Below are 15,624 nucleotides of genomic sequence, written 5' to 3'. Positions count from 1 at the left end.
GCGTATCGATTTTTAGCTAGTAGCTACTTCAGCTTTTAGCCCCAACTTTCGCCAAGAAAACGACCTGCGTAACCTGTAGGACGCCTGTCACATTTCCTCTCCTACACATTGGTCACTGGACAATCAACCACCAACCACTGCTGGTGCTGATGCTGCAACTGCAGCGTAAGGACCAACAATGTGCTGATACAACTGCTGATACAGCGACGTACAAGGTGCCGACCAGTAGTTGCCGCAGACAGCAATGCTGGGACTCATGCAGGGCTCCCGATTCGGAAGCCATAAAACTCCAACCTACTACTACATGTCAGGCAGACGGTGAATGGGGAGATAATATCCTGACACAAACTATGTACATTGTTAGGTGTCGAGAAACAGAAAGGCTATACATATGCTACCGCCTTCAGTTCCACGAGTCGAGCGACAAAACCCAGATTACTAGCAACAGGGAAAGAAACCCCCCAGAATTTTATACACTTCTGCATGCACTCATGAGATCCTCCTCTGTAGGACCATGCACTCCTCTGGAGCACACAATGCAACAATGGGGTCCAACAGCTGTGCGACCAAATTTCCGCTCAAGTGGTTATCACCACAAGGAGTTCAAGTAATGATGTTGGTGCCTCTTGCTGAACTCGATCATGCCTCCGTACGTCTGGTCCGCAAGGCCCACATAGAAGGCCTCGGTGTCAGGGCTGAATGCTAAACCTCCAATCTCGCCAAACAAGTCAATCTCGTGAGATCTGCTGTAGTCCGCATAAGCATCGTACATGTGGACAAAATCTACGGGCTCTGCTGTTGCAAGGAAGCGCCCGTCTGAAGAGAACTTCACACACCGAATTGAGCCCATCCTTCCACCAAGCACAGCTACTGATTGGGATAGGTTCCTGATGTCCCATAGCCTGCATGTAGTGTCTTGACTCCCAGTTGCCACGATATTGCCATCAGGATGCCATGCAGATGCAAATGAGTAATCCAAGTGACCCCTGAGAGAGCCAATTGCCTACACAATATATGTGTGTGTTGAATATTAGGACCAACAACATACTGATATAGCCATGTGCCCTGCAAAAGTAATAGAAGAAAAGAAAATCCATTCACTTACCTTGCCACACTTGGGATCCACCACACAACCATCCTCATGATCTCCCAGGACAGCAAAGAGTTTCCCATTCGGGCTCACAGAAACACTCTGTTGGAGAAGAAAACTTAGCAGCCAAATAAGAGGATGAAACTACAGGGCATAAAACAGTTAAGGGCCAGCCTACTTACATTCACGGACCAAGGGAAGACATAGTGCTTGAGGAGGTCAAAGTACTCGGTGTCAAAAATCCTGATGGAGCAGTCATTGTTAGCAGCCACCAACCTTCTAGATCCGCTGAAATATACATTCATAATCAAACTGTTAACTCAAGTCAAAATGTACAAGATATCTGACTCAGAAAAGCATTGAATCTTACCTCGGATCCTGATACATCTCTAAAGAGTTAGTGATTGCATTTTCATCATCTGTAACCCTTGTGCTGTAAACAACCCCCTCATCATCCAAACGCTAGAAAAAAAAAAACAAAAAATGTCAGATTTACTATCTGTCATGAGTTACTACAGACCAAAGTAGGAGAATATTTGCACAGTAAAAATACCTTGCATATAATCTCCCCTTGAAAGCCACCAACTACCAATAAATTACTATCCACGGCCATTGTTGTGACCTGAACCATTGCCACTGACTGTGAACCATGGCCCCTCTGCAACAACAAAAATGAATACTTTGAGACCAAACCCAAAAGAATATGAACCTGCACAGAAATATTTAACGCCAGAAAATATAAAAGGTTATATACCTGTTTTGGGACGATGCAATCATCGGCATTGATTAGCTCAGTGCTTGTCTGCTCCAGTGAGGACCAGTGTGTCACTGATTGATCATGCATTGTATAAACATCATGTTTCGTGGTTGCCCACACTAGGTTCCGTAGCTGCGAAACAACACATCATGCAAAATTCATTGAGAAGGTGATATGTGGATTGGCTCTTCTGATCTTTCAGTGTGTGCAACAAGCTGTAATATAAACTTGAATTAAAAGAGCTCTTCATATCCCCTTACACAAATGCTACAACACCCCTTGCATCATCATCAACAACAACAAAGCCTTTTAGTCCCAAACAAGTTGGGGTAGGCTAGAGTTAAAAACCCAACATAACCCACAAGTCAAGGTTAGGAAATATGGATAGCTGTTTTCTATGCACTCCTATTCAAAGCTAAATCCTTGGATATATTCCATCCATTCAAGTCTTCTTTTACCACCTCTTCCTATATCAACTTTGGTCTTCCTCTTTCCTTCATCCCATTGCTATCACGCCTTAGGAACTGACTACGCACTGGCGCCTCGGAAGTCCTAGACATATCCAAACCATATCAATGGATGTTAGACAAGCTTTTCTTCAATTAGTGCTCCCCTAACCTATCATGTATATCATCATTCTGGATTTATCCCTTCTTGTATGGCCACAAAACTAATGCAACATGCGTATTTCCACAACACTTATCTATTGAACATGATACATGACGAGTTATATTCGGTACTAGGATGGCCCAATCTTCACGGCAGTAGGTCGATAAGTAGGATTATTGGCTATAACGGGAATAATAAGGTAAATTTGCTGAAGAACAGCGGGTAACTGACTTTATACCTGATCAAGGTCAGATGTGACCAAGCGACGAGGAGAGAAACATCGAAACCGAGTAGACTTCGACTCGATCTCCAAACGACCACAGAACCACAACAGGAGCTCATCTACACAATGTGAGGCAGCCATACTAGAACCCACAAAGCACGAACCAGTGGATCCCAGATGGATCTCTTCATAAGTCCAGGAAGAACAGGGGTAGAGTAAGCACTCAGCAGCTCGGTTGCATAAATCACTTGGATAAATATGTGGATGACGGTAAGACCTACTGTGACAACGAAACCTTTGATAATCCAAGTGATTTATGCAGCCGAGCTGCTGAGTGCTTACTCTACCCTTGTTCTTCCTTGTTCTCCCTGGGCTTGTGAAGAGATTCATCTGGGATCCACGGGTTCGTGCTTTGCGGGTTCCAGTACGGCTGCCTTGTATTGTGTGGATTAGTTCTAGTTGTGGTTATGCGGTCATTTGGAGATCGAGTCGAAGTCTACTCAGTTTCGGTGTCTCCCCCAGTCGCTTGGTCACATCCGACCTTGATTAGGTATAAAGCCAGTCACCCGTTGTTCTTCAGCAAATTTACCTTGTTATTCTCGTTACCTTTATAGCCAATCATCCTATTTATCAACCTACTGCCGTGAAGATCGGGCCACCCTAGTACCGAATATAACTCGGCACGTATCAGAACATGTCGTCTTTTTGTAGGCCAACATTCTGCACCATGCAACAAAACAATTTTAATCATCGTCCTATAAAACTTGCCTTTTAACTTCTATGGTACCCTCTTTTCATATTGAACACTAGATGATTGATGCAACTTCATCCACCCTACTTTGATTATATGGCTAATACCTTCATCAATATCTCGTCTCTCTGTGCTCTGTGGTATTGATCCTAAATACTTAAAAGTGTCCTTCCTAGGCACTACTTGACCTCTAACATTTCCTTCCTCATATGTAGTAGTGCCAAAACCATATCTCATATATTTTGTTTTAGTTCTACTGAGTCTAAAACCCTGGATTCTAGAGTCTCTCGCCACAACTTAGTTTCCTACTTACTCATGCCCAAATTTCATCAACTAGCACTACATCGTCAGAAAAAAAACATACACCAAAAGATATCTCCTTGTATATCCCATGTGACCTTATCCATCACCAAGACAAAAAAAAATATAAGGCTCTAAGTTGATCCTTGATATAGTCGTATTCTAATCAAGAAGTCGTATTTATCCCCTCGCTTGTTCAAAGTTCAAACACTAGTCACAACATTGTTGTACATGTCCTTAACGAGTCCAAAGTACTTCGTTGGAACTTTATGTTTGTCCAAAGCCCACCATATAACACTACAAGGATTAGGAAATCTCATACAGAAGCAAAAACCTCCTAAACATGCAAATAGTTTGGCCAACTATACAGAAAAACCCTTTTAGCATATATGTTTAGAACCATAAATCTGCTAAGTACTCCTCCGATTTTTTATATATGACGTTGGTTAGTTCAAATTTGAACTAAGAAAACTCGGCCGAGGAGGGAAAGACCGCCCTCCCGGTATTATATTAAGAAGAGACCGAAAATGGTCCCGGACGAGAAAATCTCCAAACCCTGCCCCCCATCAATAGCGGCTCGTCACTCTACAATGGCCCAGTCGGAGGGTGGCACGCAGGACGTAAACCGGGAGCGGGCGGGGCACAACAGGGTATTTTTTTAACCAAGCCAGAAATTCACCTCCGAGGGGGATCAAACTCGGGACCTGGAGGTGCTACTCGGAAGCCTTAACCATTACGCTAGAGGCCCTTTCGCAGTTCAAATTTGAACTAGCCAACGTCATATATAAAAAATTGGAGTAGTGAAGACAATGCATAAGACAAAAGAAAAGTCTCATAATATGTGATATCGGCAGCAGTATACTAATGTGCATATGAATATGATAAGTGCACTTAAATTCTTTGTGTTCATTAAGATCTTCAATTCCTCGTTAATTAATATCTCATCAACAATGGAAATCCGTGAAGTATCAAACTTATTTCATTAAGCTAATTTCAGGACCGTTCTAGGAAAAGCTTGCTTGTATGCTCCTAATTAACATAAGAATAACTAGAAATGATCTTTCCATGGCCAACAAATTTCGGTTCTAACTTCAAGCAAAATCACCAACATCAGTAGTTCAATATTGTAACTCCCTTTCCATACATACAAAATATTTCCTGTATTAGGTTTAACCTCAAAATGATCAGTATCCGACAAAGTAATTTTAAGTTATCCTCATTATTGAGTATCAAGGCAAGGTTGGCAATCTAGGTAAAACTATTTTCGTGAAAGCTGTTTTACTTATCCATGAGATTAAAACAAGAATATAGCTCTCTACTTCCCTTCCACTTCTATATCTTCTAAAACCGCAACCAAAAATCACATTACAAAAATGGCCATATAAATTATCAGTGACCACAAATAGAGCTGCAAACAGCACGGAGGGGCGAAGCTACATTGGTCTTAGGGGGGTGCAAATGCACCCCCAAAATTGCAAAATCTATAGATTTAGTTAAAATTTCACTATATATGAACCCCAATAATAAATCCTTTGCACCCACAAGGCAAATGCACGCCCTCAAATTGGCTCTAGCTTCGCCACTAGGCACGGCAGCAGGTAGCCTGTCCGCATCCGCGCGCGCTTCTTGTAAGAGGGCACGGGCGGTGGGCTGTTTTCTGCCGTGTTGTTTTTGTGTCTTGTGCGGCACCCGCAATCCCGCCTTCGTGTCCATGGCCATCCACTGCATTCCTGCTGACCCTGGCACTCTGCTGCGATCCTTCGGCAAACAGGTGCAGGTCTCACTTGATTTAGCCATGTCAGCGATGGAGCTTTGATGCAGTGTACACAGCATAGCTTAATAGCTTTGGTGCGGATTCGAGCAGCGCCACGGGCTTACGCGGGTTAGTCGTGTAAACCCATTGCAGGATTGCAGCATGGCAGGCGGGCTAGTGCAAGCTGGCAGTGCAGGCCTCCCCAGCGGGCTGACAGCGTGGCTCATGCCGTTTGCATGTCTATTGTCTAATCACAAACCCTTTACCCCATTGTGATGACCTAAGGACTGTGTAATTCTTACTAAGATCATTTTTCAAAGACATTACTGCTTGAAAGTTTGTTTATCACCTGTAAAAAAGCTAAAATTACTGAAGTGTGATAAAGGAAAAGGGATTGTAGACAACATAAAAGTCTATGATTATAAGGGTGTGTTTGGCAATGTCTCTGCTCCACTCTAAAATAGCTCTACTCCAAAACTTTGGGTGGAACAGCTCTGCTCCAGAATTAGATTGATTTCTCATAACCAGTGGTACTGGCAGGTAAATAACTCCAAACTCCATATCTAGGTTGCTTTTTTAAGATTTCTGAGCAGCAAAAGAGGTACTCCAAAAATTTGTACTACAGTTCTAAAAACTCATGAAGTTTACAACTCTGGAATTAGGGTGTTTGGTAGGCTCTGGTTAGGGGTGGTAATGGATCGTGATCCAAATGCTTCTTCACAATTTGTTAGGGCCCTAAATTATTTCTATTTCAAAAATGAATAGAAATATAGCCCAATCCTAATCTGATCCTTAAATTTTATAGTGTAAAATTTAGGACCCATTGTCACCCCTAGCTCTAGTCAGCTCCTCCTTGGAGTTTTACTCCAGAGCCATGCCAAACATGCCCTAAACATCAATACTGCTAAACGTAAAGGAATATTTTTTTGTATGACAACTTGTGATATCAGCCTGTATATTTTGCAACATCAAACATACACATGCACTTTGGTACACACTTATTTCCATCAAATATTATTATTCCTTGGTCAGTTACAAGTAGGTAGAACTGGAACAGCTACTTGCTTAGAGACCTAAGTTCTCAATCTGTGTATGAGCTTATAAATTTTGATTCTGTTCTCTTGAGTACTTTCTCGCATGGATTGGACTTACGATGAACTTATCAAGAACTTCTCCGGTTTTGGGAACCCCAAAATAAATAAAAATGACTTATGCCAAGCCAGCAATAGGATAGCCTAAAACCAAACAAACCTATAAACAACATGCTTTATAATAACTTTGCTCAAAAACTGTATTGTAATGCAACAGAGGAAAATCAGACCTGAAAATGTACAATTGATGGCCGAGCACGCCTTGTGTTGTAGTGGAAATCATAGTAAGGACTATCCTTCGTCACTTGTTTGCACTCCTGAGAGATCAAGAAAGAAACAAAACAAATAGTAAGGATCTGGAGAAGTTACATATCAATAGGACTGAACAGTGCTGCATTGAATGACAATGAGACTGAGAATGCATGTACGAGGTTCAGCATAAATCATTTTGGGTGAACAGATGAAACCTAGAACAGTAAATCTGTCTGTCCATTTGATGACCATGTGACCACTAGCTGTAAATAAATAAAAAATCATGGCAACCAGTCTACCAATTTAATAACCAGGAGTCAGTGCACTTGTTTCCACCTAGTGATCTGGCTTGAACTGTTTCTTCCGCTGTACAAATACTGAACACTATGTAAACAGAGAATACTACGTATGTAACTGAAAGATGGGACCTCTGACAAGAGAAAAAAAATCTCCCAAACACAAATAGGTAACACTTTCATAATGACCTGGGCGGCTCTCGCGTAATGATTTAAGTAGGTTGACCTCAAACAACTGGTGAACTAGCAGTACCCAAAGAATTATTAAATTTCAAAATATTCACAACAAGAAAATGGTGACTGTTATCCTTGGTCCATGCAAAATAGCTAATTCAACTAAAACATTTGGCCCATTATTATGTGACATGAAATAGTTGATTAACACTGCAGTAAAGATCCCATTCTTATTTCTTACTACCTGGCCCTTTCTACTTCTTGAAATGGAGCATTAATGTCAGGGAGGGATTATGACCCCTCTTACGTGTTTGGTGCATTAAGGGCAACTCCCATAGTTCTCTAAACAACTCCCTAAATCTTAAATTTAAGAAGTGAACAGAAAAATGTTTCTCCAATAGTTCTTCAAATAGACATCCTAAATTTAGTTACTTTATATCCAACCCCATTTGGTTTCTATATTTGGCAACTCGATAGGCTCTCCACAAACACAGTTGGCGCCGATTTCTTCACACCACGTGCTCATTTTTTCCTTTCCTGCGCAGTGAGGTAGCTAAGTCCGGTGTGCTCTTTTTTCTCATTTTCCAGGCAGCGAGGCAACCAGGTCCGACACGCGTGATACAAGCTTCTCCGTCGCTGGACCGCCTCTCCCCCACAGGTCGTGCTGACCGGCCTTCTCATCCGCCCCTGATGTCCTCTGCCCTCGACCCTGCCGCTAGCTAGGTCTGATGGGATCAAGCCTACCCCTCCGCCACGACCCCACCACCAAGGCAGCTCTGACGCGCTAGACGACCAAGCCTTCTCCTCCGCGCGGCGGTTGAACTCCTTGGCACTCGATCCTGCCGCCAAGCTAGGTGTGCCGCCCTACCAAGTCCGACGCGCCGGCTCAAGGTTCGCCTCCTACGTTGTTGGATGTAGCAGATAGGTACAAGGTGCTAACCTGATTAGTAGCTCCTAGGAGACGTTGGATGGAGTTGTGATTAGTTCCAACTTGTTACGTTTGATGGAGTTGTTGCAGACTGCCAGCGCTCAGGCTGCCGCTAAGAAGAGGCAGGCTGTTAGGGAGACAGAGTCTTGATCTGATCCTTCACTAGCGCATGTAACTCGAGAAAAAAGAAAATGGGTCCGCCAAAGCTAGATTCAAAATTGAACTACTCAATATTAATAACTATTGGAGACCAAACTAGTTTTTACTCCCAATAACTATTTAGCAGCTTGCTAACTGTGAATTTAGGGAGCTTTTTTAGAGAACTATTGGTGTTGCTCTAAGTAACTATAAGCCAGTGACAACAAGGAATACAATTTGAAATCTTTTTATGTTAACATGTTAAGAGATTTGCCATTCCAGACTGTAGTGAAAGTGGATACTAACTAATCAAGATTGACAATCAATTAGCCAACCAAATATTCTCTCAGATAGAAGTAATAATTGATGGTCTTTGACATCCAAGTAGCATTTCTAGAATTTAATAATTTGTACAACTTAGACTAGGTCAACTAAAAAAGTTCACACAACCTCAACCCATCGATTTTGGATCATAATGTATGCCCCATGGTTCTTAAAGCGGTAAGGCGAGACAAGGCGTTGTACCACCGCCTGGACACCTAAGCGACGCCTAAGGTGAGCAAGGCGACGCCTTAGCAATATGAGAACCAACCAAACAGCAGCATAAAAGGAAAGAAAAAGGAAAAAGGAAAAGGAAAAAGAGAAGGAAGAGGTAGGAGGCCCAGCCCACCATAGCCAGCCCATATACTCCCATTTGTTTCCCTCTCTCTACCCCTCAATGCAGCCTCTCCCTCCGACCCAGCCGCTGCCACGCCTGATTCCGCCACTGCCACGCCTGATACCGACACAGTCGCCCTTGATTTGCCGCCTCCACCCCAGTTCTACCGCCTCCGCCACCGATTTCGGCCACCGCCGCCCTGATTCCGGCCACCGCCACCCTGATTTGGCCACCGCCAGCCTGATTCGAGCCGCCGCTTGCCCGATTCGGCGGCCGCCGCCGCTCCGATTCAGCTTCTCCCCTTCCCCTTCCGCACCCTCTTGCTGGTTCTTAGCTAGGCGACGGGGATGCCTAGCTATGTTTGGGCACCTAGACGCTTAGGCGACGCCTTTGAAACTATGGTATGCCCCCAACAAACCACCACCTTGAACCATAATAGATATGAAAAGCTAGCACCCATCTCCATCAATGAGCAGCATGAGCACATGCACCCAAACCAAACCCACCTTACCTAAAGTTCATCCATGCCTTCTGCTGCCCACAGAGAAGAAAAAAAAGAAAGAAAGGACCAAAAAAACTGAGTAAAATTCCATAGCTAAGCATGACAATCAACCCCATGAACTATAGCAATGGTAGTGTTTTTTTGGTTTAGACATGAAATCGGCAGTATAGTGATAAGTAGTGGTGGTAATTATGTTTTCAAGAGTTTTTTGCCAACCGAAACAAAACAATATGCATCTAAAAGTGATAACAAAGCAGATCCTGCATAATTATAGACGGATAGATACACTTAATCTCAGAACTGGATAACAACGGATATGCTCTCTGACATGTCATTCGTCCTAATTTGGTGATCATTATATAGACTTTTGTATTCGATTATAAATGTGTATTCTACCCCATCTTTGGGCAAATCAGTGCAAGCTTCAGAGTTCTGACCATACTAAACTTTTCATTCATATCCTTCCTAATCCCATGATCTCCACCTTTCGATAGTTTTTCCTGACCAAGTATTTGCCGGCTACTGAATCATTACAAATATCATCTTGTAAATTTTCTTAACAAACAAGATCACAGATTTGAACCAACAGTTTGCATGTAGTAACTGATTGTCAATGTAATTAGTATTAGGAGTCAATGTAGGTCGCACATTCACTCTTGTACCACAACTATCATATGAATAAGTTAGAAGTAATGATTGGGCCAGAATTCTAAAACAAAGCTGCCATGTTTATGGTTATATTGACAGAGTACCAAATATCCAAACGAATAAACATTGGTGTCAGGGTAACTGCAAAATATAGATAACAAAGTCACGACTGGAATTTAGTTGCAGCCAATTTCTGTGGAAATCACTCAAATGTGATTTTATTAACGCACTAGAAATTCACTGTCATCTGAACCTACCAAACTATCCAAATTAATGATTCTGTTTCACCCAAGAAATTTATAGGCAGAAAAGGATTCAGAAACATAGATTTAAGAATCCAGAACCCTATTAAAAAAAGAGGCCTTCAATGCCACGTCTATCTCATTCCACATACATAAATAAACAATATAATGTAGTGTTAAATGCCATGTTGGGAAGGGAATACGTCAACAAAATATACCACTAAAATGTTGAGGCAATTAAATATCTAGGTTAGATATGTCGAACAAATTTGTTTACATAAGACATTTGATTATCATAGCTTGGCTTGTGATTCACATGAAAAGGCAACACAAGTGCGATTCAGGACCATTATCAAAAAAATACAATTCAGAAAAATATCAATATTCCTAAAGTTTTCAATGTTTCGCATGTAAAAACCAAGCATGATGCCATACACAGTATATATATCCACGACTGTACCTTACCACAGACTCATGACTATGTGGAAGCAACCTAGGAGTATTGGGCATAAGTGAGTTGAACATTCTACTGTTAAAAATAGAATTTGAGTGGACATCGATTGGGGGAAATATGAAATGACCAAGTGTTGAGTACCTGCAAAGCATCCTCCCGTGCGTAACTTAGATTCTGGTAATTTCTGTAGTTCTTCATCTTCATCTCCCGGTACTTATCCCTCCCGAAGAGCATCTTCTCCCACGGGATCCCCTGAATGTCCTTCCCTGCAGCAACGTCCGCTGCAGACACGTCGGGCAGCATGTTCTCCTGCAAGACAATCAATAACACATTCCTCAGGAAAAAAACGAGGAGAGGGGATCAAAATTTCATCCCCGACAAAACAGCGATCCCCGGATGAAACCACCACACGGAAGAAACATCGATAGCAGACCTGGTCGTAGTTAACGATGCTGGCGAAGAGCTCGTTCTGGTTGGCGTCTCCGAAGGCGTTGTTGTCCCCCGGGTCCTCCATCAGCTCCTGGATGCTCTGGAGGATGAACTCGAGGTTGTCCTCCAGCTCGAACTCGTCCATGCCCTCCTCGCCCTCACAGGCAGGCACAGAGTCCAGATCAACTCACTTCTTATGCAAAATCACCCAACCAACCACCCCAAATTTACCCGGTAGAAACGAAAAATTCAGCACGCGGGTTCGGATGAAGAGACAGGGGACGAATCTAACGCGGATTCGAGAGGCCATACCTCGATCAGAGCGGACGGATCCGGATGCGCGTGGGGAGAGCGCGCCGGGTGGAGTAGAATTGGGGAATTTCTTTTCCGGTGGTGGTGGGGCGCGCGCTGGCAAAAGCGTAGGCAGCACGGGGGGCAATGAGGCGAGCAGGCCCAGAGACGAGGCGACGCGGGGGCGGAGGCCAACCAAACCACCCTTGCGCCTGGGTGCGGAGCGCGTGTCCGGACTCCGGAGCGGGTGGATGGGAACGCACGACAGACCGGGCCTCGGGGAACAGGCGGGCCCAGCGCGCCAGCGGCTGCCTCGCGTGCGTTGGTGATGGTGAGTTGGTGATGGTGAGGGCGTACTGGATAAGACTGTCTCCAGCAGCATCCCCTAAATTTCGTCCCCTAAAGGAATATTCTCTGTCCTTTACAGAACACTCTAAAAGATTCTGTCCTCTATATATTCTCCGTCTCCAGCAGCGTCCTCTAAATTCCATCCCCTATAGCTACAGTGTTAACAGATTCACATTTTCCATTTCTTTTTCATTTTTCTTTGTTTTGTTCTCATTTGACACTATACAAATGATCCGAAAAAATTGTATTTATTAATTTTTAAAGCAATAAATTCGAAATATCAATAATAATTACATTGATTGTTTTGTTGTTGTGTAATTGTTGTGGGTAACGCGCCACATACTATAATATTGTTGCCAAAATAAGTTTTAAAATGGACAATCTTGCACCGTAAGCCAGTACTCTTCTTCGAGAAGCCATAGCCTTGCTTCCCTTGCACGACAAGCGCTTGTCTTCTATCCGAAGCGTACTTCCTCTATAAATACCAAGTGACCCTTCCATACTTCACTCAACCTTGCCTTTACAAACTCGACTACCATGAATCCCTACTTAGAAAACAATTTTCTTGTGCGCTTGATGGAAGAAATGGAAGAGGAAGAAGAAGAGTTGCAGTTGGCGAGGCACATGGTCAATAGGAGGCGACGTGCACGCAATGAGCGTCGTCATGGTGGTTCGATTCCAGGGCGTGTTAGGATTCATCGTGATCACATGAGCGGCGATGCAAGAATCCGAGCGGACTACTTTGGAGCCAACCCCGTGTACACGGATGCTCAATTTCGTAGGAGGTATTTACAATTAACACATTCTTTTTACCATGTACAAAACTCTACGACCCCTATTATGACACATGAATTCTATGGTAGGTTCCGCATGCGTCGCCATGTCTTTGAGCGCCTTGTTGATGCTGTGCAACAAGTGGATCCTTATTTTATTCAACGTCCAAATTGTGCGGGTGAGATGGGTCTTTCTGCTCTACAGAAAGTTGTTGCTGCTGTTCGAATCCTTGCTTACGGTATTCCAGCTGATGCCGTTGACGAATACGTGCGTATTGGCGAATCTACTGCTCATGAGGCATTGAAACACTTTTGCACGGCCGTCCAAACCGCGTTTGCTCCGTACTATCTTCGTGCACCAAATGCAGAAGATATCGCACGCCTTCTCCAAGTTGGCGAGTCACGTGGGTTTCCTGGTATGCTTGGTAGTGTTGATTGCATGCATTGGGAGTGGCGTAACCGCCCAAGTTCATGGAAGGGGATGTTTACAGGGCGTGGTAAACATCCTACCATGATCTTGGAAGCTGTTGCGTCGTATGACTTGTGGATATGGCATGCATATTTTGGTCTGCCAGGTAGTTGCAACGACATAAATGTTCTTCATCGTTCAAACCTTTTCGAAAGGCATCTTAGCGGTGACACACCACCCGTTTCATTCACTGTGAATGGGCACACGTACAATATGGGATATTACCTAGCAGACGGGATTTACCCAGACTGGCCCGCATTTGTGAAGACAATCCGTAACCCCTACGACGTTAGAACCCAACACTTTGCAACAATTCAAGAGTCTGCTCGAAAAGATATAGAACGAGCTTTCGGTGTACTCCAGAAGAGATGGGGTGTGGTCCGTGGACCTGCATACGGTTGGAGTCCTGAACACATTGGGGACATCATGAAAACATGCATAATATTGCACAACATGATAGTAGAAGACGAAGGTCCATTGTCTTTGAACACAACCTTTGAAAACATCGGAGTGCTGGCAGACACCACTCAAGGTTCAATGGAAGAGCGCAACGACTTCGTCAATCAAAGGTACAACCAACTGAAAGACCGCAACAAATATATTCAGCTTCAGGTTGATCTGATACACCATCACTGGGCGCGCCATGGATCCGGAGTTGCATAGGACGCAATGAAACAAGTTGTGTCATGGCTGTTCTTAAATCTACTGTCGAACTGTCTTAGTTGACTTGTCATTGTTCTACTGTCTGTGTCAGTGTCATGTCTGTTCTACTTCATGTGTCAAGTGTCTGTAATGTGTGTCTGAGTGTCCTAGTGTAGTAGTGTCATGTCTGTTCTACTTGATGCTGCTGTTTCAAATAAATAAGAACGAGTACTACTGTCATGCAACCACATGTGTGTACAAATGCTACACAAAAACTACACCAAGCTCACACTTCATGAAACCAAATAGTTGAACACATATAGTAAAACATTCAGGTACCAAACATGACAAATAGTTCAAAACAAAAACTTGAAAACAAATAGTTCAAAGACGACCTAAAAAATCTGGTACAAACCAGATTACGAACTCACGACAGCAAGCTCACAGTACCAAGTCCGAGTACGCCTCAATTCATAAACGAGAAACAAACATATTAAGTAAGGAACCTTCACTGCCCAGATGAAGTAGACCCAGTAACCCTTGCCAGAATCTCTTGTTGCTTGGCTTCATAGTACTGCCGGAGGAGAGGGTTACATTTGCTCAAATCCATGCTTAAGATCATTATCTCCTCTTCCTTGTCCTCCTTTATTTTCTGCCTTTCAAGCCTTAATTTCTCTAGGTTTAACTTCTTCTTTTCAAGGAGCAATTTATGCCTCTCATTTCTGTTCATTGAATCCAACTTCTTTTCCTCAGTTGTAACAGCTGTTTTGTAAACTGACAGGCGCTCCAAAGATAGATCACCCATGCGTGTCATAAACTCAGAATCTGATGAAGATGTGTCCACAGATTTAGTCCTCTTTGCCTTTTCCTTCGAAGAATCTCGACCAAGGGGCCTCTTGGATGTGAAGCTTGATGGTACAGATTCTTCTGCATCCAAATCGACAGTGTTAGAATGTGTGGGATTAGCGTTCGCTTGCTGATGTTGTTGACCCATGTGGTTGTCCATCCATTTTGGTTGGTCCTTAAGAATGGCCCAACAGTGTAAAAAGTGGAAAGGCTTCTTCTCAATTGCTGCAAACCTAGAGGCTGCCAGTGATGTCTGCCACATATAACAAATGGTTACAACAGGAACCTACAAACAAACCACTACATAGTGATGTCATAATGTTACATGAAAGATTTACCTTGTCTGCGTCACTGAGTCCACTAGGATTCTGTCGGAGGACTGCCATCATGTATCCAGCGAAAGTGGAACACTGTGTTTTGATAGTATCCCATCTACTCATCAAAGATTTTGTGGACCTTTCTAGCAATGTTCCTCGTCTTGAGTTGTATGCTTCAGTAATTCTACTCCAAAAACCTTGACGTTTCTGGCCTGTGTTAATAATGGGATCGCAACTAACAGCAAGCCATGCATGGCATACCCTTGTGTCCTCTTCAGCAGTGAAGTTTGCTAGCTTAGTTCTTTGAGTTGGTTTTTTAGTAACAGCTGGTGTTCTTGAGCCCTCGGGTTGCCCATGAACTGGAAATTCAGAGTGTTGTGTTCCGATAGGCTGTTCATCAATCTGGCTAAGGAAGCTTCCATATTGAGACATGACCTGGTTCCAATCACTCCCCATTCTATGCAATACAGGTAGATCAAAACATGATATAAATGAGCATGTAGTGAACATGTAACATGGTATAAAGTAAGGCAAACACTGTCGAAGAAAACACATTAATTATTGTACTAACTGAACCGGATTCAGTTTACATAGACCACAACATTAACCTCCCCCAAAAGCATGATCATACCAACCGACAAGT

General features: G+C 43.3%; 2 protein-coding genes across 2 annotated transcripts; one reads left to right on the top strand and one right to left on the bottom strand.

Moving 5' to 3' along the window:
- Window positions 1-340: 340 nt before the first annotated feature.
- LOC100274157 (Transducin/WD40 repeat-like superfamily protein) lies at window positions 341-11,783 on the bottom strand. The gene is made up of 10 exons (NM_001148535.2): window positions 11,608-11,783; window positions 11,300-11,485; window positions 11,008-11,175; window positions 6,805-6,891; window positions 1,845-1,979; window positions 1,644-1,748; window positions 1,461-1,552; window positions 1,273-1,378; window positions 1,106-1,192; window positions 341-1,003 (listed from the first exon to the last, which is right to left on the bottom strand). Exons 2-10 carry the CDS (start codon window positions 11,438-11,440, stop codon window positions 590-592), a joined length of 1,335 nt encoding a protein of 444 aa, NP_001142007.2. The 5' UTR covers window positions 11,441-11,485; window positions 11,608-11,783; the 3' UTR covers window positions 341-589.
- Window positions 11,784-12,446: 663 nt separating this feature from the next.
- Window positions 12,447-14,063, top strand: LOC103643318 (protein ALP1-like). Its single transcript, XM_008666471.4, has 2 exons — window positions 12,447-12,719; window positions 12,798-14,063. The coding sequence occupies exons 1-2, from the start codon at window positions 12,472-12,474 to the stop codon at window positions 13,837-13,839; spliced, it is 1,290 nt and encodes a 429-aa protein (XP_008664693.1). The 5' UTR covers window positions 12,447-12,471; the 3' UTR covers window positions 13,840-14,063.
- Window positions 14,064-15,624: the final 1,561 nt, after the last annotated feature.

The sequence above is a fragment of the Zea mays genome, chromosome 1, assembly GCF_902167145.1.
Source record: "Zea mays cultivar B73 chromosome 1, Zm-B73-REFERENCE-NAM-5.0, whole genome shotgun sequence".
Classification (NCBI taxonomy): Eukaryota; Viridiplantae; Streptophyta; class Magnoliopsida; order Poales; family Poaceae; genus Zea; species Zea mays.
The sequence above is the reverse complement of the archived record's forward strand: the minus strand, read 5'-3'. Positions and strand labels throughout refer to the sequence as shown.

Bases quoted from the DNA above. Each gene is read 5' to 3' on its own strand.
- LOC100274157 (NM_001148535.2), bottom strand. From the start codon at position 11,440: ATGGACGAGTTCGAGCTGGAGGACAACCTCGAGTTCATCCTCCAGAGC. The intron at 1,379-1,460 runs GTAAGATTCAAT...TGTATATTTCAG, and splicing joins GAGATGTATCAGGATCCGAG to CGGATCTAGAAGGTTGGTGG. The intron at 1,193-1,272 runs GTAAGTAGGCTG...CTTCTCCAACAG, and splicing joins TCTTCCCTTGGTCCGTGAAT to AGTGTTTCTGTGAGCCCGAA.
- LOC103643318 (XM_008666471.4), top strand. From the start codon at position 12,472: ATGAATCCCTACTTAGAAAACAATTTTCTTGTGCGCTTGATGGAAGAA. The intron at 12,720-12,797 runs GTATTTACAATT...ATTCTATGGTAG, and splicing joins GATGCTCAATTTCGTAGGAG to GTTCCGCATGCGTCGCCATG.